General features: G+C 53.0%; 9 protein-coding genes across 9 annotated transcripts; 5 read left to right on the top strand and 4 right to left on the bottom strand.

The window, feature by feature from the left end:
- Positions 1-574: 574 nt before the first annotated feature.
- Positions 575-1,711, top strand: HMPREF1120_08873 (uncharacterized protein; the record flags this gene model as incomplete). The annotated part of the gene is made up of 1 exon (XM_009163143.1): positions 575-1,711. The coding sequence occupies one exon, from the start codon at positions 575-577 to the stop codon at positions 1,709-1,711; it is 1,137 nt and encodes a 378-aa protein (XP_009161391.1).
- A 1,467-nt stretch (positions 1,712-3,178) lies between these two features.
- HMPREF1120_08874 (cytochrome P450) lies at positions 3,179-5,420 on the top strand (the record flags this gene model as incomplete). Its single annotated transcript, XM_009163144.1, has 4 exons — positions 3,179-3,351; positions 3,708-4,123; positions 4,186-4,469; positions 4,623-5,420. 4 exons carry the CDS (start codon positions 3,179-3,181, stop codon positions 5,418-5,420), a joined length of 1,671 nt encoding a protein of 556 aa, XP_009161392.1.
- A 1,551-nt stretch (positions 5,421-6,971) lies between these two features.
- Positions 6,972-7,586, top strand: HMPREF1120_08875 (uncharacterized protein; the record flags this gene model as incomplete). The annotated part of the gene is made up of 1 exon (XM_009163145.1): positions 6,972-7,586. The coding sequence occupies one exon, from the start codon at positions 6,972-6,974 to the stop codon at positions 7,584-7,586; it is 615 nt and encodes a 204-aa protein (XP_009161393.1).
- Positions 7,561-10,858, bottom strand: HMPREF1120_08876 (protein-tyrosine kinase). Its single transcript, XM_009163146.1, has 4 exons — positions 10,494-10,858; positions 10,413-10,439; positions 8,608-10,351; positions 7,561-8,542 (listed from the first exon to the last, which is right to left on the bottom strand). Exons 1-4 carry the CDS (start codon positions 10,533-10,535, stop codon positions 8,157-8,159), a joined length of 2,199 nt encoding a protein of 732 aa, XP_009161394.1. The 5' UTR covers positions 10,536-10,858; the 3' UTR covers positions 7,561-8,156.
- A 533-nt stretch (positions 10,859-11,391) lies between these two features.
- Positions 11,392-13,137, top strand: HMPREF1120_08877 (ATP-dependent RNA helicase DBP5; the record flags this gene model as incomplete). Its single annotated transcript, XM_009163147.1, has 4 exons — positions 11,392-11,750; positions 11,804-12,301; positions 12,357-12,594; positions 12,649-13,137. The coding sequence occupies 4 exons, from the start codon at positions 11,392-11,394 to the stop codon at positions 13,135-13,137; spliced, it is 1,584 nt and encodes a 527-aa protein (XP_009161395.1).
- Positions 13,138-13,851: 714 nt separating this feature from the next.
- HMPREF1120_08878 (uncharacterized protein) lies at positions 13,852-15,497 on the bottom strand (the record flags this gene model as incomplete). Its single annotated transcript, XM_009163148.1, has 3 exons — positions 13,852-14,586; positions 14,638-14,698; positions 14,749-15,497. 3 exons carry the CDS (start codon positions 15,495-15,497, stop codon positions 13,852-13,854), a joined length of 1,545 nt encoding a protein of 514 aa, XP_009161396.1.
- An 839-nt stretch (positions 15,498-16,336) lies between these two features.
- HMPREF1120_08879 (proline iminopeptidase) lies at positions 16,337-17,351 on the bottom strand (the record flags this gene model as incomplete). The annotated part of the gene is made up of 3 exons (XM_009163149.1): positions 16,337-16,525; positions 16,578-17,013; positions 17,080-17,351. The coding sequence occupies 3 exons, from the start codon at positions 17,349-17,351 to the stop codon at positions 16,337-16,339; spliced, it is 897 nt and encodes a 298-aa protein (XP_009161397.1).
- Positions 17,352-18,514: 1,163 nt separating this feature from the next.
- Positions 18,515-20,335, bottom strand: HMPREF1120_08880 (uncharacterized protein; the record flags this gene model as incomplete). Its single annotated transcript, XM_009163150.1, has 6 exons — positions 18,515-18,818; positions 18,917-19,162; positions 19,219-19,575; positions 19,614-20,087; positions 20,142-20,236; positions 20,291-20,335. 6 exons carry the CDS (start codon positions 20,333-20,335, stop codon positions 18,515-18,517), a joined length of 1,521 nt encoding a protein of 506 aa, XP_009161398.1.
- A 579-nt stretch (positions 20,336-20,914) lies between these two features.
- Positions 20,915-21,771, top strand: HMPREF1120_08881 (GAF domain-containing protein; the record flags this gene model as incomplete). The annotated part of the gene is made up of 3 exons (XM_009163151.1): positions 20,915-20,917; positions 21,072-21,491; positions 21,661-21,771. 3 exons carry the CDS (start codon positions 20,915-20,917, stop codon positions 21,769-21,771), a joined length of 534 nt encoding a protein of 177 aa, XP_009161399.1.
- Between the last annotated feature and the right edge of the window lie 531 nt (positions 21,772-22,302).

Below are 22,302 nucleotides of genomic sequence, written 5' to 3' on the forward strand. Positions count from 1 at the left end.
GCTGCGCGCGCTTCCGGAGACACACCAGGTCCGGATTCATCCGTGACTTCTCCTGCCTCAACTATCGTGCCTCTTTCTGACCTTGACTTCGCCGCGCACTTGCGGTTATACCAGGTTGCCGCGCGAGCTTCCGTTTCAGACCAGACGTGTTATTACCCACCAAACAACGAGAATCAAGCAGTCAATTTCCCACACAACTCATCTGTCCGACACCAGCAAGTGGACACCGTGACTACAGCTGTACAGCATCAGTATCTATATACCTCCTCGGAGAGCATCGCAAGCCAAGCGAGCCAACCTGCAAGTCACTGGTTGTTTGCACCTCCAGCTGCAGTTGAGGCATCATCCCTAGAGGACAACAGCACTCGAAAGCCGCCGAGGAGATCACCCCGCATAGCCGCAAGCAGAAGAATTGAAAGAGACCCCTACTGATCATCCTGCTGTGCAGTTAGCGGCTGGCTTGCTTGTGTTCTTACCTATCCTGCTCCGCTGTGTGAGTGCACCATCAACCTGAAAACATCTCAATCCGGACAGACTATAGTCCATCCAGGGTCCGACTTTGAAACACACCATTATGCCGTTAGCGACAGCCTCGATGTTTGTCCTGCCAGAGTACGAGGAGTACGTGAAGCTCTATGATGCGCTCGAGCCGGAAACACAGGCATGGGTCCTCAACTATTTTTACCGATACGTCCTGGAGCCCAGGATGCCGACTGCACGGTTTCTGCGCAAGGTCACCAGCTATAGCCGAGGAGAGATGGCTCGCATGCACAACGAGGCCTTGTCGCGTCTGGTGTCGAATAAACCTGAAGATTGGCGACTCGAGCTGACGGACGAGCTGGTGTGTGACACCCCGACCCCGCATCGACCGTTCAATGCCCCGTTCCCTCCAATATCCAGCCCATACAGTCGGCCTGACAACCCAGTGCCGAACCTGGCGACCGACATCACATGCCACCTTCACCCAACCGCCCTGTTGTTGTGCGAGCCAGACCTGCGCAATGACCGACGCAGCCTGGTCGCCGTGTACGATGGTGTGTACGTCGACGTGATGGTGCGAATCCTCTGGCGCCTGCAGTATGAGCTGAATTCACCATTGCGGATCCACGACGACGACCATGAGCGCCTGCTGCAGCTCGTCACCGAATCCAACGTCAAGTACGCGGCCTTGTTTGACGAGCGGTACCAGGCCATTGACCGTTACGACCTGGAGCGTTGGCAACGCGAGCGTTATCTGCATCTGTACATGACGTCGCATCTTGGCCACGAGGTCCAGGTCGAGCACAATGGGCTGGGCGAGAGTGTGTTCCATCTGTTGCCAGGAGGAATGGCCATCGCCCTGACCACCGGGATCATGATCGACTGGGTTCACGAGCGGCGCAACCAGGACGCAGGCGGCATCGTCGTGGTCGCCACGACCGCTGGAGACGTCGCCGCATTCGAGGTCACGGGCGTCGAAGATATGGACTTTGTGCCTCAAGGCGGGTTCATCTTCCGCGACGGTTACAGATGGCCTTCCATCGGCCATGGCTGGGATATGCGTGCGTTCCGCTTCCTCCGCCCGCCAACTCCGGATCCGGATGAGCCAAATGGCGGTCTAGGCCCTTTTCCACTTTGGGCTCCAGGTCAGATCCTGCCCATTCCCCAGATTGAACGAGTCCCGTGTCCGTATCATCCTGCGCATGTTTGTTTTGAGGATGACGATGACTGAGGTGTGTTTCGGCGTGTTGACATCATTGGCGAAGAGTGGAGAGCGGAGAGAGTTCTGGAGTGCTGTGGGCCGATGCGGGGTCATGTTCGGTAGATGTTGACTATTACTTCGTGTTGGTTCGCAAGGACGTGTTGATGTATGTCGGTGTTGCGTATCATGTTGTGTGGTTTACCATGCCTCTGGTTTCCTGGTGTGATACCCGATGGCATGTCTTACACCAGGATGTGGTGGGATGCCTTGCTGCGTTGGAATTCATGTGTTTGGCTTACCATCGAGTATTGATTATGCCGTTGGGACGGAGTTTTCTTTTTTTTTCCCCCTTGGAAAAAGATGGACACAATCAAGCAGGTGGCCATGCCTCTTTCGTTATCCGTCAGTTACGTCTGCTATGTTTACCACAAAAGAAACATCAAAAAAGATCAAAAGAGAAACAGTCACAAAAAAAAGGAGGGAATAGGTCGCTATCAGCTCTGAAAATATTTGCCGAACTCCAAGGTGAGCACAGAAGAGGCCTGATTCTTGAACGTAACCAGAACTGACGAGGACAGTGGTTGAAATTGCTCCAGACGGTCCAGCTTTGTATCTCGGGTTTGATGGTCCTGTTGACCCATGTACTATTATGTCAATGAATCTCCTTTCCGTACCAAGGTCACTGTTTCGGGTACATTCAATCCAGTAACTCGTAGCCTCGGCGACATGATGCGAACGGCATTGGGACATGAAGCTGACAATGAATAACTTGATTGTGGGCTGTGTGTTGCAATTAGCTGGCGCACTAATCTGCAAGGCCCGAGAGATGCAGTAGCAATTCCATGAAAGGACAAACCTCAAGACAAATTGAAGGTGAGTAAAGGTTCGCATAATGAGTTGGAACTTGGTTGCAGAGACAACGTTTCCCGATTCGAGACTAGGACTGATGGAGTCTAGAGCGCGGTAGCCTCGTCGGCACGTTGCCAACCAATTGATTGAGTCGAATTGCACACCGACTGTCAGTCAAATCAACACTACTACTATTACTACTAGTAATGCACTCGGCAGACACCAACAACTTGTTGTCTCCCAACATTTCCATGGTCTCAGCCACTATAAGAGAGCCGTGCTGGATTGAAGGTGCGGTGGTGGCTTTCCGGCATGAGTTACGGCTAATCATCGCGCAATGCGCCCCGCCCCACGAGAGCGTTTATTTTGACTTCTGCCCGCCTGCATCTCGCCGGCCGTATTGATGCTTTTCCTTTGACACTGCATGCAGCACGATTGACGGCGCGGCGCGGCTCGCTAAACCGATAGTGGTGAGTGACGTGTCCCGGACTGGACTGCGTGCCGTGTTCCTTTGCACGACACAGACACACGTACCTAGGTATCACGTTCATCATTTGTGGTATCTTTATTTCATGACGGTTGATTAACCTCTGCGGTGTGCTGCGATTTTCTTGGTTCAAGTTGATCCTTGAAGCATTTCCGATAGATATGGCTGTCTTGCAGCATCTTCTCTGTGGTGTGGATTCGGCGCTCTCCTTACCCCTGCCTGTGGTCGGTTTGGTATTGCTCGTGGCATATGCTGGTGCGCTGGTCGTGTACCGGTTGTGGTTTAGTCCGATTGCGCAGTTCCCGGGTCCGAAGCTCGCGGCGGTGACATTCTGGTGAGTCGACGTTCTCGCGGTTCAAGGATTGTCTAGAGATGCACGTGAACGCACATGCACGGGTAATCGCCGTTTCTCAAGCCTCGTCTGCTAAGACGGGAATACTAAAATCAGCTACGACGTGGGCATTGCCTCCAGTTCGTCCCTTGATTGCATCGTGCCAGCAGTCAATATCTACAAGATTGGATTTGCCAGCTTTTTTTCCCGTTTCCTTTATGTCTTTCCCCCTCCGGACTTCCATACTGCATCGGCCAATACAATCAAGCTCGGGAAATGGTGCCGGATGGTTGTAGGAGCAATGTTAATATTGGTCGCTGGCAGCTCGGTGGTTTAGGTCAACTAACCCGGTCCATCAGGTACGAGTTCTACTACGATGTGATCCTCGGCGGGCAGTATACATTCCATATCATGGACCTGCACAAAAAGTACGGCCCTGTCGTCCGCATCAACCCTCGTGAACTGCATTTTTACACACCACAGTTCTACGAGGAGATCTACGCGGGACCGACTCGTCGGCGCGACCGGTGGGACTACTACACCAAGGGATTCGGCATGCCCGGCGCGGGAGCCAGCACCAATCCTCATGACTTGCACAAAGCACGTCGCGCCGCATTGAGCCCGTACTTCAGCATGCAGAGCGTCCGCAAATTGCAGGCGGTGATAGAGGAGAAGGCCGACATATTGATGAGGAGGTTCAAGCAGTTCGGAGAATCCGCGCCAGAGCATCGGAAACCGGTGGATCTGCCGATTGCATTCGCTGCATACGCTTACGGTCGGTCAATCCTCTTCCGCAGCAGCATCGCCCTCTGTACATCTGGCTGACCGTGCCAATAGATGTCGTGGTGGAATATGCCTTTGCCAGAAGCGACCATCATCTCGAGGCCGAAGATTTCGAGCCGTGGATGCACCATGCCGCCATTGGCACAAGCTCGCTAGGCCAGATTGCCAAGAACATGTACTGGGTTTTCTGGCTTATTTTGCATATCCCAGACTGGCTGGCGAGAAGGCTGGATCCTAATGGTACGTCGGTCTTAGAACAACAATGGTGTTCGGCAGTGAACGATCTGATAATGACTGTTAACGTGATATCAGCGAGTCGGTATTTACAATTCAAACGCGTAAGTACAATTGTGCCCTTGCGTTTCATGTGCACCGTTCAGAAGAGGTTGCGTTGCCCTGCCGTCACGGGACGTTCTCGTATGAAGGACCTGTTGAATGATCCCTTCGTGGGTCTCCTTCCCACCGGCCTGCTAATGGTCTTCTCTGTCTAGGACATCAACACGCAAATCGAAAACATCCGCTCCGGATTTAACACTGCTCACAAGACAGCTTCTCATCCGACCATCTTCCACGAAATTCTGCACAGCTCTCTTCCTGAAGCCGAAAAACGCACATCTCGGCTTGCTGACGAGGGCGCCACCGTGGTCAGCGCCGGGACCGTCACCACGGCATGGACGTTGCCCGTGACTGTGTACTATCTACTGTCCGATCCAGTAAGGTTGCGCAAACTTAAGACCGAACTCTACGAGGCCATTCCCGACCCAACCAAGTCAACTCCCTTGCCGGAACTGGAGCGACTGCCGTATCTCACCGGTGTGATACAGGAAGGTCTACGACTCAGCTACGGGATCTGCACGCGGCTGGAACGGATCGCGCCGGACGAGACGTTGGTCTTCCATGACGGCAACAAGGCTTGGAAGATCCCGCCTGGCACGCCCATGTCCATGACCTCGATGATGATTCACCAGAACTCAGATATCTTCCCGTCGCCTCTTGAGTATCGTCCCGAACGGTGGATCGAAAACCCCCGCCTCGACAAGTATCTGGTGGCCTTCTCGAAGGGAAAGATGCAGTGTCTGGGCATCAATCTTGCCTATGCGGAGCTCTACCTCATGCTGGCAAAGTTGTTTCGCGTCTATGGGAGCAAGGAGGTGCGGTTTGATGGTGATGTCGGCCGGTTAGAGTTGTACGAGACCACCCTGAGAGATGTCCAGGTCGCAGAGGATAGGTTCATTCCACTGCCGCCGCGAGATAGTAAGGGCGTTAGGGTTACTGTGGAATGTTTCTAGCGATGACGACGACGGCCACAGCAGTGAGGTGCCCTTAGGGGGAACTGGCCATACCCGTGTTTGTTAGATAGATCTCATTAAGTTGCATGTTCAAAGCTCAGGGGATTTCATGAAGTCTGATGTTGACCGTGTCAGCCTTCCAAACGACTGGTATTACTTGTCACTATCGGGGTTTACTGCAAACTCCGTGCTTAACTGCGGGTGAATGAATGTTTTGATCTCCACCCATTATTGAATGGTTAACGAGGTTCGACGACGACCTAGGTACTGTGCCTAGCACCTAGGTGCCTAGGTACCTGGTAGTTGAACATCTTGAAGCCAGATGGCACTTGATTCAGTCCAGTGTATTGGTGTTTACCAGGTATACACCCGAATGCCTATTCGAACAGTGCTCCAAGGGATAAGCTCTTCCGCGTGACACTATTCCGAGAATCCGGAAGCCTCACGGGCATACGGTGTCAGCATACAGTATGTAACATCACCGTCGGCCGTCGTGGACGACCTCCTCTAAGGACCTGCCAAATAGCATTGGAGTGGTCGGGCACACGTTGAGCCGCATCAACCACAAGTGACCAGGCCGCATCAGCGCGACCTTTCAAGGGTTCGCTTTTGTTAGCACGGAGCATCAATTGCGCCGATTGTGACGTTCAACGATATTCCACACCCCTCCCATGTGTGCGTCTCCACGAGGTGACTGTCAGTAGTAGTAATGTGACTTTGTGTCCACCCTGCTGCGCAGTTCAGTTACAGCCATGAAACAGGTCGCTTATGCCATTCGAACCGGTCGACCAACTGTGAGGTAAATCAGTAGATCACATCGACTCATCCCGATCCCCTCCATCCTTGTACGCTGTAATATACGTATCTGTATTCCTGATTCAACTGTCCAGGAGCTCAATCACTAACTACTTACGCTGCTGCTGTTGCTACCACGTTCATCACAGCAGTGGCACCACCCCAAACAACATAGTACGGCTGTCAACACCATCAATGAGAACACCATCACGCAGCCACACAGACACACACGAGGGCATACACAAAAACGCTTGATATCCACATTGATGATTAGGACGGGTATTGCTCTTCGAACAGAACCCGCGGTCCTGCCCTCGACCACAACTTCACGACAAGGAGAATAATCCCCGGCTCAGACGGCTACCGCAACGAGCGGCGAGATACAGCTGAGCACCACTTCGAAACCATCCTCCAACACTAAGTCTTCGTCAGCATCAACGTCAACTTCAGCGTCGCCGTTACTGCCATCGTCCATCTTCGTTCAACCATGTCATGCCCAGACTGTTTCCGCGGATCCGAGCGCACCGACTCTCAACCAACTGGGACCATTGAGCGGTGTACGGAATTCGAACATATATTGCCGGTGGCAGTCGTAGTGACTCCAAATCTGCGATTCTCTACCTTCCCGACGCATTCTCACTCAAGCTGGTCAACAACAAACTTCTCGCCGACCAATATGCTTCGGAGACAGGGTGTCGTGTCTTGATTCCCGACATCGTATATCAAGGCGGCCTGGCGCCTGAGCTGATGCCGACCATGGAATCTGCCCTGACACCACTGGAAAAATGGTCCGTGGGCGGTGTTTTGCGCAAAACGTACGCAGTCGCGACATTGCTGCCGTCCGTCATACCGTTCATGCTCTTCGGCCGTCCGGACAAAGTCTACCCACAAATCCTGGCCTATGCCCGAGCCATGAAAGCCGATTTACCGCCAGGAGGCAAGCTGGGCGTCGCGGGGTTCTGCTGGGGTGCCTGGCCGAGTACGAAGTTGTGTACGGAGACCGCCACCGAGGGCGGTAGCGCTCGATTGATCGATGCCCAGTTCTGCGGTCATCCAAGCTATATCCACGAAAAGCCCGAGATGGTTGTCGATGCCATCAAGAAGTTCAAGGTCCCGTATGCGGTCGCCGTTGCGGAAAACGATCAGATGTTCAATGCCGAGGTTGCGGCGAAAACGGAAGCCAGAGTCAAGGAGGAGATTGCTCGAGAGGGTGCCAATGCCGAGTCTGATTATATCTATGAATTTCGAATCTACAAGGGCTGTCAGCATGGGTTCTGTGTCCGTGCGATGAAACAGGACGAGGCGAACCTGCAGGGAGGAAGGGATGCTGCAAAGCAGGCTGTCGAGTGGTTTAATAGGTATTTACAGTGATATGAGTCGGCGCATTGATAGTTTTCAGGTATATGAGCAGATGAATCAAACGGCCAAACATGTGTCTGCCTCGACCTTTGTTGAAGTAGAAGAGAAAATGCAACAGCTAGTCTCCAAGTAAGCTGAAAGTGGGATTGGGATTGAGATCAAGATCCAGAAAATTGCTTTTTCCCCTTTCCAAAAACCGGGCCAACAAGAACGAGCAATTCGGGTTCGATTGTGTGCTTGATTTCTAGACAGTTTTGATCGATATGACGCTCGCTTTCTATCATTTGTAATCCCCAAGCAATATCCCTTTCGTCTCGGACAAACTAAGAGGCGGCGGGACCGCCTCAGGCCAACCAATATGCTTTTCACTCAGACCAACTGCAACCAAAACATCATCGAGCTCGTGGTAGTATGCAACGTAGACCAAGTCGACCGATCCAAAGGCCCGCAAGCCTCGAGCTCATGCCATGTCATGCTATGCCACACCAATGCTGGCGCCAGGGAGCGCCGCAGGGGTTAATGCTGGGGCTCATTCCAATATTGACGTTGATGGTGTCGTCCACGTTGCTGTCGAGATCAACATCACACCTCTTGGATGTAATTCGCAGGTACAGCACGAGTCTCGCCGTTCTTTTCAACTTCGGCCCAGCCGTCGCCCGTACCCATGCTGATCAAGACAAATCGTTCACCTTCGACCATGTCGAATTCGGCATCGCTCTGTGCGGTATATGGATACAGAGCCTCGACATACTTCAACTTCTTGGCCCCGCGTTTTGGTGCCACGGCAGGGCCTTGTTTTTTCTTGCCCGTCGTGTTGGATGATGCTAGCGACGTGGTTGAAGTAGAAGCCAATGATGCCGTGCGTGCATGGGCGGGTATCGAAGCCGCCGCAGGGAGTTCTTCTAGGTAGGCTGTGGGCACAAGCCCTTCATTGCCAAAGCCGGCATCCACCTTTGTCCACCCGCCATCTATCTACTTGTTAGCACTGTAACGTTGACTCGAAACGGCAAGAGATGAAGGGGATTCCACTAACCATCAGGTTCTAATATTCTCACCTCTGTACCCTCCGAGAGAGTCACCTCGCCATCGTCCCGGGCTTCGTAAGGATAGAGCATCTTTGCTCGTGGCTGGCTGCTACCATTTGCACCGGAATCGGTTGGAGCACTCACATATGTGGTTGGAGGAGGAGCAACAATGCGATTGCGTCTGGCGCTGCTGGAGACTGTTGAGCCAGCATTCGCCGTCAAGGATGCGCCGCCAGACGTCGCCCCGTCCTCTTGACCCATCGAACGTGGAATGTTTCCAGACACAGACCTCGTCGCACTGGCTGCATAACCCGAGGACAGGCTGCTCATGGTATCCTGTCTCGTGAGGCTCGGAGGAGAGCTTACGCCATTCGATGCTGGCGCTTCGGCCGCAGCGGTTGCGGCAGCTTGCCGCTCAGCCTTCAACTTCTTCTTCTCCTCCTTGGTTTGTTCACCAGGACAGTCAGCCGGCACTTTCATGTGACACTTACTGTGGCATGTAAAGCCGCAGTCTGTGCAAATGAACCCTTTGGCACTGAGACCCCAGATACGGTCGCCACACAAATCGCAGTTTGTGGGCATTTTGAATGTTTCGGACTTGAAAGTATGACTCTTCCCATACATGCTGAGATCCCCCACGACGGAGGTAATGGTCGAGACTTCCACCTCTGCCGTTAAGCGATTTCGGTCTATGGCATGGAGATCCTCTTGCACAGCGAACTGGGACCGGACACAATCCACTTCATCACGCCGGTCCTTGCCTGCCCGAATGTTTTCACGCACCTTTTTCACGTTCTCGAGCTCTTTCCTCTTCTGTGCCGATGCAGCCTTTAGCTGACTGACCAGGGGCTTGCTCTTCTGTAATATATTGCGCAGAAAGATCTTGGCTGTCTCGTCCGTCACCATATTGTCCGAGTCAAGCCAAACCGGGGAGGGCTCGAACACCATGTTAGGCGGCTCTTGCCATTGCACAGCATTGTGCCGGACAAACATGTTGCTATCGAGCTTGGGGTCGTTTCTTGGAATCTCGGCTGAAAGATGTGACATATGTTCGGTGCTCCGTTTCAAGGTGTTGGTCTCCAGTGTCGAAGCAACCAGCCAAAGATTGTTCAGTTTCGCAACGCGCGTCTCATTCAAGTCTTGCAGTGAGTCGAGGAGTTCCGGGACATATTCGTGGTAGTAGCATTCTTTCAATTTGTTGGTGACGTTGATACCGATCAGGTATGTATTCTTGACATTGTTCATCTCCGCCAGCTGCTGGATATAGGTGCTTTGCGCTTTGGACTTGTCGAAGGAGGATTCCGTCTTTCTTCGTCTGTTCTCAACCTCTTGACATACCGTGTCATATTTGGCCTTCAATTTCTTCAATTCGCCGTAGGATGAGTCCCGCTCCTTGAGCAACTTCAGCTGGTATTCGGCATGACTTTTCCGCAAATCTTCCAGTTTCCGAGCATTGTATTCCAACGGGGTGGCCACCTGGCTGATCAAGTCTTGTCCAAACTTGCCGTGTTCATTGGCACGTGCCTCGAGAGTGGACAGTTGGGTTGTCCATGTTGTCAGCGATGCCGATTCCAGGGAACCCGGCGTAAGGGCAGGGTTGTCGCCCACGCTCAGATTGCTGGACTTTTTGGCCTTCTTGTCATAGTACTTCTTCGCCAATGCTGTTAACTTTTGACTATATTCCTTCTCGATGGCGGCGCGTTCTTCGTAGAATTCTTGGATTTCCGTGAGCCAGGTAATCCCGAGGCTGACCTGTATCGCCGGGTTAGGAGTTGGGGCACGGTTTGAGGCCCGGTCGCGTTGGGCGACTTACCCAGTTGTCGACGGGTTTGTAGCCGTCCTGCACACAGAGTTAGCGACAGCATAATGGTCTGGTCTACCCAGTCCAACTCACCTTGAGTTCGGCGCCGAAGCTGACAGCCGGCACCTGAGCCATTGCGGGTGAATCTCACTTATCGTAGCAACATCCTCTCGGCGCAACGCAAAACACCACGTGAGGTTCGAATCGCCCGATAGTACAGGTTATAGTAGTAGTAGTCTTCAAGGCTGGCGCAGATTGGACACAGTTGTAACCATGTTTGCCTGGTAGATTTCTGGCCGGGGCACTACTGGCGGGGGGAACATGAGTGCGTTTGGCTGCGGTGCGACGAGGCTCGGACGACCAAGAAGTCCCAGGCACTTACAGGGTCATGTGTGGCTCAGGTACCCAGGTTGGAGTGGTTTGGCGGGCGTTTGTACAACGTTGTACTACCAGCTGCATGGTGATAGGGGCCAGGATTCGAGGATTCGTCTCCCCGCAGTCGTGCGCCACGGACGGTTCCGCACCGCCACCAGAAACTGGCTTGCGAGGTCAGTTTTTGCGTTTACAATTGTGCATGCGTGGTTACAACTTGTGTTTCGCATGTCACTCAGTTCACAATCTACCACGGAAGCTTTGTGAACGTAACGGAAGCAATCGAAACAATACTAGTACGTGCGTTATTCAGTCCACACGCTTCAGCACTTCAGCGTTGACCAGTGCAGATTCAGCTCGCACCTCATCCATCTTTCACCTATATCGAATATCCCTCCGCCAACCCCTCGATCAAATTCACATACTCTTCTCCATCGACCCTCGATCTGATTTAGTTTCGCTCGTTTCTTCTTGATTCTGATCAAGTCTTTCTACTCCCTCCACTGGAGCCTCGATTGGAGTCCTCGCGGTCATCTCTGCTTGATCCCCGACCAAGTCTTTCGATCCTCCCTTGTTGATCCCGCTTTGCGCGCAATCCACCCCCAGCGTCGCAGGGACAATGTCCGCTCCTACTTCTGGAGGCGGCTCCTTGGCCGACCGTATCTCCAAACCGGACACAATGAACGCGCAGGCCGAGTCATTCCAACCTACCTCTGGCACATCGTGGGCAGATGAGGTCGCTTCGCCGGCGACAGAAAACCCCTCTGCGGTTACAAAGGTGGACGAGAAGAAGCCCAAAGAGTCAAAGCCAGAGGCCCCTGCGTCCGAGTCGGTCTCTCAGGTCGATGGCGCCACCGCACCTTTTGGTGGATCGGAGTTGCAAGAGCCGGAGTTTGAAGTCGAGGTCAAGTTGGCGGACATGCAAGCAGACCCGAACAATCCCTTGTACTCGGCTACTTCTTTCGAGCAATTAGGCTTGTAAGTGATAAAGCCCCGAGGAGAACGGAGGCCTTGACGACTGACAAATCCAGGGAGGAAAACATTCTCAAAGGCGTCATGGCCATGAACTTCCGAAAACCGTCCAAAGTACAGGAAAAGACCCTACCGCTCCTTCTGATGGATCCCCCACAGAATCTCATCGGTCAATCTCAGTCTGGTACGGGCAAGACGGCCGCCTTCGTCCTCAACATCCTCCATCGTCTCGACCTCAGCACCGAACAGAAACAGAAGACACCGCAAGCGCTGGTACTGGCTCCAAGCAGAGAACTTGCCCGACAAATTGTGGGAGTTGTCAAAGTCATGGGCTCCTATATGCCTGGACTTATTGTCGACGCCGCGGTTCCCCAGGACGCCGCGTCGCGTGGACGAAAGATTGAGGCGTCAGTTGTTGTTGGTACTCCCGGCACGGTCATGGACATGATTCGCAGACGAGCCATGGATGTACGAGGACTCAAGGTGCTGGTCCTGGATGAAGCAGACAACATGCTTGATCAGCAAGGTCTCGGCGATCAGTGCATTCGCGTCAAGGCGTAAGTGGTGTTGATCCTGTCTCCGTCTACTAGTATCGTACTGACAATCTTCCAGCATGCTGCCCAAGAACATTCAACTGGTTCTGTTCTCCGCCACGTTCCCGGACAATGTGGTCAAATATGCGCAGAATTTCGCCCCCAATGCCAATCAGATGACCCTACAGCATAAAGACTTGACCGTCGAAGGCATCAAGCAGATCTACTTGGACTGTGATAGTGACCAGGCCAAGTATGACTGTTTGGTGAGATTCTACGGCCTGATGACCATTGGATCGTCGATTATCTTTGTCAAGGTAAGCATCGCCTACATATTTATGAAACGCTGAGCCCGTCTGATGTGGAACTAGACAAGAGAAACCGCCCTCGCCATCGAACAGCGCATGACGGCGGAAGGGCACAAGGTCGTGTCGTTGACTGGTGGTTATGAAGGGGCGCAACGAGATGTCATTATCGACTCTTTCCGTATGGGTCACGCAAAAGTGCTCATCACGACCAACGTGCTTGCTCGTGGTATCGATGTGCAGTCCGTGTCCATGGTTGTCAACTACGATGTTCCAGACAAGTTTGTCGGCGGAGGAAAGTTTGTCGCGGACCCACAGACATATCTCCATCGTATCGGTCGAACCGGTCGGTTCGGCCGCGTCGGCGTGGCCGTGACCTTTGTCAGCAACCGGGCGGATTGGGAGAAGCTGATGGAGATCCAACGATACTTCGATATCGAGATGACCAAGGTGGCGACGGATGATTGGGATGAACTCGAAGAAACGGTCACCAAAATCATCAAGAGCTCCCGCGCTGGCGCCAACTTCAAGGAAGGTGCGAACATGCAGGTGTAAGGCGCCAGTGGTGCCGCAGGTCGCGAGACAGTTTGTGCGAAGCAGAGGCGCCGGTGATGTACGACGGCAATGATGTGAAGTGGTGAGCTGGCGACATGCTTGGTGCAAAGCACGGAAAGTAGAAGAAGAAAACGCTCGTAGCTGGGAAGGAAACCGAGCGAGATAGATAGGTCGCGCAGAAGCTGAGCGGACATTGTTGATACCCACAAAACAACTCTTACAATCACTTCAACCCAAGAGACATAGCTGAGAACTGGACCTACCCGAGTTCTGGATGCTTGAGACTGTTCGTTGAAACGCCCTGAAACTGCAGAAGAGCATCATCAAGGCGAGTCTGTTCCATGTTGAGAGTGGAATCAGAATCATCGAAACATAGGATGATCAGAAATCCATTCAGCTTTGTCATTGATACATCACAGTATCTGGCTCCCCTTCTGCAAGTAATGCGGCAAAGATCTCTTCTGAGTCCAGGCCGTCGAAATTCCACATCAGTGGATCGCCATAATCGAGACTGCAATTCTCCTGAAGAGCCGGCAGACTGTTATCCAAGGCCTTCTGGTTGTCTAACCAGCCAGACCCAGTGCTGGCGGGCTCTTCGGCTGCTGACATCCGCACAGCGGGATAGCCGAAAACAGGACCGGTTCGCGCCGTCAAATGAGAGGCAGTCGCTCCTCGAATCGAGTCTGTTGATGTTGTCGGTCCTTGAGTGGTGTTTCAAGCTTCCTCTTGAATGTATGTCGATCGAGACAGTGTCAGCTGACCCAGTTCTTCTTGAGCCATCGACACTTTTGACTGCCACCCATCTTGTCCATCGGACCATCGTTGCAGAATATCCATAGTTGAGTTACAGATGGCCTCCAAGGCGGAGGCGTGCTGCTTGATCCTGGGCCAGCGTCGGGCTATTTTCCAGACGAGACTTGGGATCGTCTTGATGTGTCTGAGAACAACGGCAACATCTTCTCCAAAAACGTGTATCCGGTCGTCAGGATGAGACTCGATCCCGACCAACACGGAAGATAAGAGGTAGGTACCAGCTTCAATGACGCAATGGGCAGCATGCCAAAGCATAAACATCTTGCCTGGCCGGTCAAACATGCTGACTTCTCGGATTAAGGCCATCGCAGCGATGCCGGCTTTTCTCTGCATCTCGTGAATTGGGACAGGATAGCGAGGGGAAGGCCGATTCAACCACAGGACCTGGATTTGGAACAACAACTTGTGGAACTCGATTTTGGCGGTAAGAGTCGCATTTCGGCGAACGCTCTGGTACCACTGCTCGAGCCGAGTGTGTGTCCGTACATACCAATGCTCGGGAGAAGGGGCAACATCCGGAAACTCAAGGTCTAGCATTGGATACTCCAGCCCCAGGGTGATGTCGCATTCGATCTCTCGTAACGACCACACGTGAGCACAGTGTGTCTGTGTGGCTAGAGACTCGGAGTCTGGGAACTAAAATTCCGTTGAGTCTAACTTTGTAGCGCCAGGAGTCTGCAATCCTACCTTTGCAGTGATCTCCGGCCTCGACCACTTGAAAGGCTGACGACGGACAGTGCGAGTTGCTCTATTGACTGTCAGAGTCGACAAACACTTTACCAAGACCAAGCTTCTCACGCGTCAATCGCATATGCATTCCAGAACATCCTCCGGCGGGTATTGAGGATCGACGTATCGACCTTCGTCTGCGTCAAGGGTGGCACCTCTCTGTGCAGGCCCAAGTGAAACGCCAGCCGAGTGGCGGCAGCGGCACAGTGACTCACATTCACATCTTGTGGATTGAGGAAACCGTAATGGGTGAGAAGCTGCAAGGCCTGCAAGCGGTCCCACGAGCTTGTCATGCCAATCTCGTTGAGATGGGACACAGCCGTAGCCCACAAGCCAGAGGTCGTCGTCGCCGCCCGCTTCTCATCGACGTGCATGAGAGTGTTGGAGCTTATAGCCACAGTTATAGCGATGACAAAGATGTCGAACTCGCCAACCTGTGGGTTCTGATAGACCTCATCTCTGGCACGATATAGGTCTGCCTCTCCGATTGATGGATACTGTGGGTGGTACGTTTCACAGTAGTGCTTCAGCATCGCGTCCACGACGTGGCGAGGAATCGATGAGATCGCTTTGGGCGGCGCTGACTGGGGCTGACCACCCTCGCTCTTGTTGCCATCCCAAGGCTCCAGGTTCAGTTTCGGGAGGGGCGAGTCGGAGAGAAAATAGTTCGAAGTGAGCGGGTCGAGGCTGTCCTGTTTGTGCGAATAACCACGGGGTTCGACAGTCACTTTCGCGAGGTCAGTAGCCAATTGATCTGTGGCTGCGGTAACGTTGCTGGCGATATTGCTGGACTGGTTTCTGAGAGCCGCCAGATCCATTTCCAAGCGCGCAACTCGTTCTTCGAGATGCCGGACCAAGCTTCGAGGCTTGTCCGTGCCATCAACAGGGTCGGAACCTGAGCACGCCACGCCAGCCGCAGAACAAGCTCCACAACTGGGATATTGGAAGTCGCACTGAAAGCGACTGAGCAAAGCGAGTGTTTGACAGTTCGATGGTCCATTTTCATACCCGGATCTTCCTCTTTGGACAGCGAGCACATGCTCTCGTATGGCGCCGCTTCCTGGGCGGCTCAATCATCGGGGTTGCCATTCACCTAATTCTAGCTCTGTCGGACTATGGCTTAGACGTTAAAGTTGAAGAGTGACAGTACATGATATAGGCTGCTTTGAACGGGTGTTGAAGCAAAGAATGAACTGATCAGTCAGCCCATTGCTGATAAAAGTACGGATCAAGGGCGGACGCAATGGGACAGTGGCGCTGAAACCCTCGGAAGCCTATAAATAATTAGTTCAAGGTGGGATTAACTTATTGCACGGGCCCTTCGCGCTGAATGAACAGCGGACCGACAACTTCAAGTTGAACGTTACATGAGTGAGGTGGATGGTTGACAGATCTGGGATTCTCGGAAGAGTATATATATTTTGATCCGGGGCGAGTGATAGGATTCAAGTTCACGAGTGTTGCAGCTGTTCTCAACGAGAAAGTGCGATTCAGAAACCTGCCGGACTCGGCTCCGGGCACAAGAGGCTACAGGCCTGAATATGCTGGGCACAGTCCCCTCACATCGGAAGAGAGAGCCATAGATACACCATCCTTGTGTCGGATTACACGATCATCCAATAAGAACTTGCGAGGCTATCCTACTCCTCTATGCACTTCACAGCACCCTAGCCTTCAAGAAGTCCAGCAACACCTGGCGAAACTTCTCTGGCTCGTCCGACTGAGGGCTGTGCCCTGAATGCTCAAAGATCTCCAGACTTGAATCGGGAATGCCGCTTTCGAGCTCTTGGGCAAAGCTCACGGGGGTGACATAGTCATAACGGCCGACAGTAACTAGCGTTGGGGCCTGAGGATGGTTAGTAAGCCTTCATGGCAGAAGAGGACTGGGCGAGGCTTGCCTTGATATCTTTGAGCTGTTGTCGCACGTCGAAGCGAGGCATATTGTAACCGAAGGCCCAGTTTTGCGTTTCGAAATGAAAATGAAGCCTCGCAAACCCTTCAGTGGATTCTGTGGCCTCCGGTGCCGAGTGCTTGATTGCAGCATGTTCGGGTGGCGCGTAAAAAGGGATAAGCTCTGTAATGCCTTCTTGATAGTCCTGGTCGCTGAGGAGGTTCCCAGACCAGACTCGAACTTGGCGTGCTTTGTCCACATGAACTCTGTCGGACGTCAAGATGTTCGCCAACGCGGTCATGGCCCCCAAGGTTCCCACGGTCCAGGTGTCAATCAAAGCCAAGCCGCGCAACCGGTCGGGATGATTGACAGCGTAATCGAGGGCCAGAAAGCCTCCGTATGAGTGGCCGGCAAGTACAAAGGTTTCAGCGCCCGCCCAGGCCCTGTGAGCGACGAATTTCAGCCATCACAGTTCACGGAGCCATGGCCGCATCAGGGTGCTCGCCTACCTGAGATTCTCAATGTCCTTCATCCAGCGTTCGTGCGTACAAGGCCCAACCTTGTCCGACGCACCGCTGCCTCGACCATCAAATACCAGCACACGGAAACTGGAGGATAGGTAACGGAGGGAAGCATCGAGTTCAGCGTGGGTAATGAGTCCCTGGGCTCCATGGAGGCCAATGAGCAATGGCTTTGTCTTGTCTGCAGTGTCGCTGTGGAGTTTGACATATAGCTTGGCCCCATCGTCCATCTGCACCGTCGATACCTTTGCGTCCGTCATCTTGGCCTGCTGTAGGTATGTAGCCTCGAAGCGTATCAAGCAATTAGGATTGAAGTGGAAGTCGTGTCTGTGTAGTCCGTCTTGATCCGCCACGCCGTAAAGTACCTACCTAATAGTTATATATACGGGCGACGAGAACAGCGAAGACGACTACATTGGTCAGCCCCAACACCTCGAAGGCACGGAAGGTCAGGCGTTGCGGGAGTTGACAAACACGATATGGATCTTTGCTACCAGTTCCAGAGTGCAGTGGAGAGCGTCGACATCGTTTCCCAATAATCTCTCCCCGTTCCAGCTGTGGGGACGGAGTTGACCTGAAACCATGCGAGCAAGCTAGCTGAATTCCGTTGAGCAAGGTCCACCGGTGCTGTGGCCGAACTTCAACAACAAGCTCGACTGTGATAGCCCGCGCCGATATTGACAGACCTTTTCAAGTTGGACACAGTCCGGCTGTCAAGGAGCCATTGCGCCAACCATGACCACGGAACGTGGCGGAATTTGTTTGGAGCGCTTGCTCCTTCTTCCTTCGTGGCCAACACAACTTGTATGTTTGAATCTTGACAAATGGCCCAATCGTATCCGTAGACAGTCGACACCGTAAATAATGTCCTCAAAGCCCGAACCAGGGTGGGGAGAGAAAAGATCGCACCATGCCCGGCAGTCACCGTTTCCGTCGATTTAGTCAGGTACAGTATTGGTACCTCTTATGTACCTAGGTAGGTACACCACTTCCGCACGCCATGGCTTGTCACACAGCCAGGTAGCGTATTTTGATCCCCGCTAAGGGATGGTTCGTCCACCATTTCGCTACAATACCAAGTGGAGCGGAGCGATGCCGACTCACTCAAGCCTCAGAAATCATTCCCGTGTAATTCTTGACCGGCCACAGTTCCTGCTGGAAGAATCTACGACGTGACAGCAGGTCTCGCCGCCGGAGGATGTGGTGAGGCATGCTTTGTCGGAGACGTGGATGCTTGAAGAGAAGTTCGATGGGCACTCGATTCAGTTGGGTTGTTCGGAGAATACTTCAAGGCGGAGCATCATCGCTCTGTTCGAAACCCCATGGATGATGGCGATTCTGCGTACTCGATCTCAGGAGGCCGAAGGACCATTGACCTCCTGCGAGACTTGTTGGCTGATATGCGTACATACTTGATACCACTTCACACCATTTTCCAAAGCAATTCGACCAAGGTTTCCCAGTTGTCCACGTACGTTGACCCAGGCCTCCACCGGGCGGCGAACGACGCTAGAAGACTGGACACCTTGACAATGGGAGCGAATGCGAGATCCGTCGCCATGGCAGCAACACCTTGCGGTCCTCGGCCTGACACCCTTCTTTGGTGCATCAGATATGCCGCCCACACAGCACCGGCTTCGAGGACTCTTTCAGCGGCCATCCAGAGGCTGATAATCATTTGTCTCTGGTTGAGCTTGGTGAAGTGGTCAATCATGACGGCGGCGGATCTGGCAATTACGTGGATAATACGAGGAGATGGGTTATTGAATAGCCACCCCCAGCAAACCTGTCTGAGTGGGTGAACAGGGGATGTAAAGCGACATACAGCGTTGCTGAAGGAGCGCTTATTTCAGAGTCCAGCGAAGTAACCTGGAGGAACCCGGGAATGAGACCCTCCAGATATGTCTCTGTGGGTGCCGATACAGTCACGAGCACACGTGAAATGTTGTGCAGACACCTTACGACGTAGAGCTCGTCTGCCAGAACGTCCGAGGGCGGGATACTTCGGAGGTATAATGTCAGTTGACTGTCGAGGAAGAGTGAGGTGCGTCGGAAATGCGTCGTAGCTTTGCTGTGAAAATCAGTGTGAGTGGGCAATAATCGAACAGTAAGATGGTTCAAATTTACCTCTCCAGTTTCAGAACAACCCGCTCCAGCCTGCGAATGTCATTGTCCATGTTTGAGTGTCCCAGTCGAATCCCTTCTCTGAGATCTTCCAGCGTCGAACAAGCTCTCCCAAGCAGGTCCCAAAGCTGCCCCGATGTCGGACAGATCAGTTCGCATAAAGCGAGCGCGCATAAAGCGGTGCAGGACCATCTCGCAGCAGTCAGAGTATCAGTATCGGGATCATCGTGCAAGACGGTCTGCTGGACAATCTCTTTGCTCCGCGTGAATACATTCGCCAGCCTGAAATCGAGATCGCGAGCGACGAGACCGGTTGCGATGGCGAACACGATATTCAGAGAGATTGCCGCAGGGTCATTCCTATGCGAGCTTGTCCACTTCAGAGGGTTTTCATGTACCAATAGACCGAGCTCCCGCTCCACCGGAAGTAAAGTATACTCCGGGCGATGACTTTTAGATAGTGTTCTATGACGGCTCGTTGGGTTGAAGGCGGCAGAGGAGAATGCAGCTCTGCCTTCCGCGTGTCGTTGGCCATAGGGAAGGAAGGTATCCTCTCGGGTTCCTGAAAGCTGCTAAAGGCGGATAAATCGTTTGGAATTAAACGCTTCGGCAACGAGCTACCATTGGTTATATGCCAGGTAGTCATATCGGTCAGGAGCCGCTTGATGAAAGATGCTGCGTTTCCAGGACCCAGATAGATCGCCGGGGAAAATGACGGCAGTTCTTCAGCGTCTGCTAGGGTCAAATGATAGTCCTGCTCGAGAGGCGACACTGAGTTGACCTCATACGCCGCAGTTGCATGGTCTTGGTTCGTAGCTTGTTGAATCTCTGCCTCGAGACCTCGGGCCTTTTGCTGGAGTGGATATAGATAGCTGACGCCTGATCAGAGGCGACAATACGAGTCCAGCTATTAAAGTCACCCTCACCTGCCTGGAATTTCTCGATCAAGAGTGTCGTCCCAGAAAGTGCATTCGGCGTCGGCAAGTCGACACATTTTGCAGGCCGGCAGTTGTAGACCACACTAGGTGCCTAAGAATGAGGCTGTAGGGATGCTAAAACGGTGGCGACGGCTTACCTTGATTCTCTTCCTTCGACATCGAGAACAGACCTGGAGGGACATGGTGGCGACTAGCAGGGAGGAATAGATGGGAAGTCAACGCGGTCAACATGTCGAAAGCGGAGCACAGGGGTCAGACAGCGACCGCGTCCCGGCGGGGATATTGCAGAGCTATGTTGGAAAGGGATATGCAGAAGAGCAAACCAAGACCATCAGCATGTGCCAAGTGGTGCTAAGCATGAACCTTCGAGATCAGGTTCACTGTGGGTGCAAGACGGGAGGCGTCAAGATGATAATAAATAAGATGCAACTTTGAGATCAAACAATTATTTCAAGGCTTGACTGGAAACCGAATTGGGCCGAAGCGGGGCTCAATCTCGAATCTTTCCTTCTTTTGTCTTCATCCCGGCGCGAAGCACGCAATCATTCAATCGGCCCAAGATTTACAATTATACATACTATCAGGTCAGTCAACTGAATGGTGCAAAAGTCTTGACTCTTGAAGAACATCAACAGTGACCATCCAGTTGAGACATTCTTCGCGCAGAACGGCCGAAACATCAACCGACTCAGGGGTTTGGCCAACCACCGAGTTACACAAGTGGCATCAAGTCCATTCATTCATTCATTCCGAAGTTCATCATGGTTAGTATCCAGCCGCCGGTTCTTCCTTCCTCCACCTATCCCTTCAATCCGTCATCACTATACACCGCCCACAGCTCACCGGGTCGAAATCTTCTCTCCCCAAGCTCATTTGATACATCATCCGACTTCCACTCACTCTCACATTCACCTACAGCCACACGCCGACGCAGCCAAGTTCGACAGTGGGATAGACAAACCCACGGCGTATGCGCAACTCCTCGACTCACTAAGTGCGCTCGTCGCCGACCAGCGGAACTGGGTTGCTAACACTGCCAACGCGGCATCGCTGCTCTGGCATTTGTACCATTCCTTGCCGGCGCCGTCGTCATCCGTCAACTGGAGCGGATTCTACGTCCTCGATCCCCGGGATCCTGATGGACAACAACTGATCCTCGGCCCGTTCATGGGCAAAGTAGCCTGCCAGACCATCCGGTTTGGGAAGGGCGTCTGCGGCGCCGCAGCACAGCAGGGCCGCACGGTTCTTGTTCGAGATGTAGACGAGTTCCCGGGCCACATTGCCTGCGACGGCGACAGTCGAAGCGAGATAGTGGTTCCGATCAAAGTCGATGGAAAGGTCTGTATCCGTCGAGTCCCTTCCCGCCCCTCCACCCGTTTACTATTGCGAAACACAAATAGCCCTGTCCATTGCTTGTTCGTCTGGTACGCTTCTCGTACACAACCTGAAAGTGGCATGTCATGTCATATCATTCCCGGTGCTGATTTTCGTTCCGGTCCACAAACAGGTCGTCGGTGTCATCGATGTCGATTGTGCAGAGGTCGGCGGTTTCGACGAGGCAGATCAAACTGGTCTCGAGGCCGTTGCGGATGTGCTGGCCAGATCGTGCGATTGGTAGCAGCTGGACGGAATTGAAGCACACCACGTCCAACACCCGAATGAGCGAGACCTGCATGACTAGGCATGCATGGCACTGCACTGCAACCAAACCACACGTGGTCGCCATCCAGACCTTGTGCTGTGACTCAGGTCTTTGATGTTTCCAATCCGCAAAGAGTTCAATATCGAAACAGGTATGGCGAGGTCAACATTGGATTCCTTTCCAAACGGAGCGGTTGCGTGGTGAACATCCTGATACCTTCCAGACAACAGTTTACCGCTCTTCCACGCCAGGGTTACTGTTTGGCTAGAGGGTATAACTGGCCGTCTTCGTGCGATTCCATGTCTGGGAGAGCAAGGGAAAGATACGAAGCAGCAGAGCAGCAGGATGCTGTTGATGTTGTCAGGGTAAAGTAGAAAAGGATGTCGACAATAACGCAGCCCTGAGGAACCTGAAGCATAGCCATTTCTCAGCAATTACTGCTCTCCAAAACTATCCCACTCCATAAGCAGAATGCATACCACCGGTTCAAGCGGGCGTCTTTCTTCG

Source organism: Exophiala dermatitidis (genome assembly GCF_000230625.1).
Source record: "Exophiala dermatitidis NIH/UT8656 unplaced genomic scaffold supercont1.8, whole genome shotgun sequence".
NCBI classification, from domain to species: Eukaryota; Fungi; Ascomycota; class Eurotiomycetes; order Chaetothyriales; family Herpotrichiellaceae; genus Exophiala; species Exophiala dermatitidis.

What these genes read in the sequence shown, in the direction of transcription:
- HMPREF1120_08876 (XM_009163146.1), bottom strand. Translation starts at nt 10,535, where the DNA reads ATGGCTCAGGTGCCGGCTGTCAGCTTCGGCGCCGAACTCAAG. An exon ending in GCTTCGGCGCCGAACTCAAG is followed by an intron (nt 10,440 to 10,493) that starts GTGAGTTGGACT and finishes CTCTGTGTGCAG; the next exon opens with GACGGCTACAAACCCGTCGA. An exon ending in ACAAACCCGTCGACAACTGG is followed by an intron (nt 10,352 to 10,412) that starts GTAAGTCGCCCA and finishes CCGGCGATACAG; the next exon opens with GTCAGCCTCGGGATTACCTG.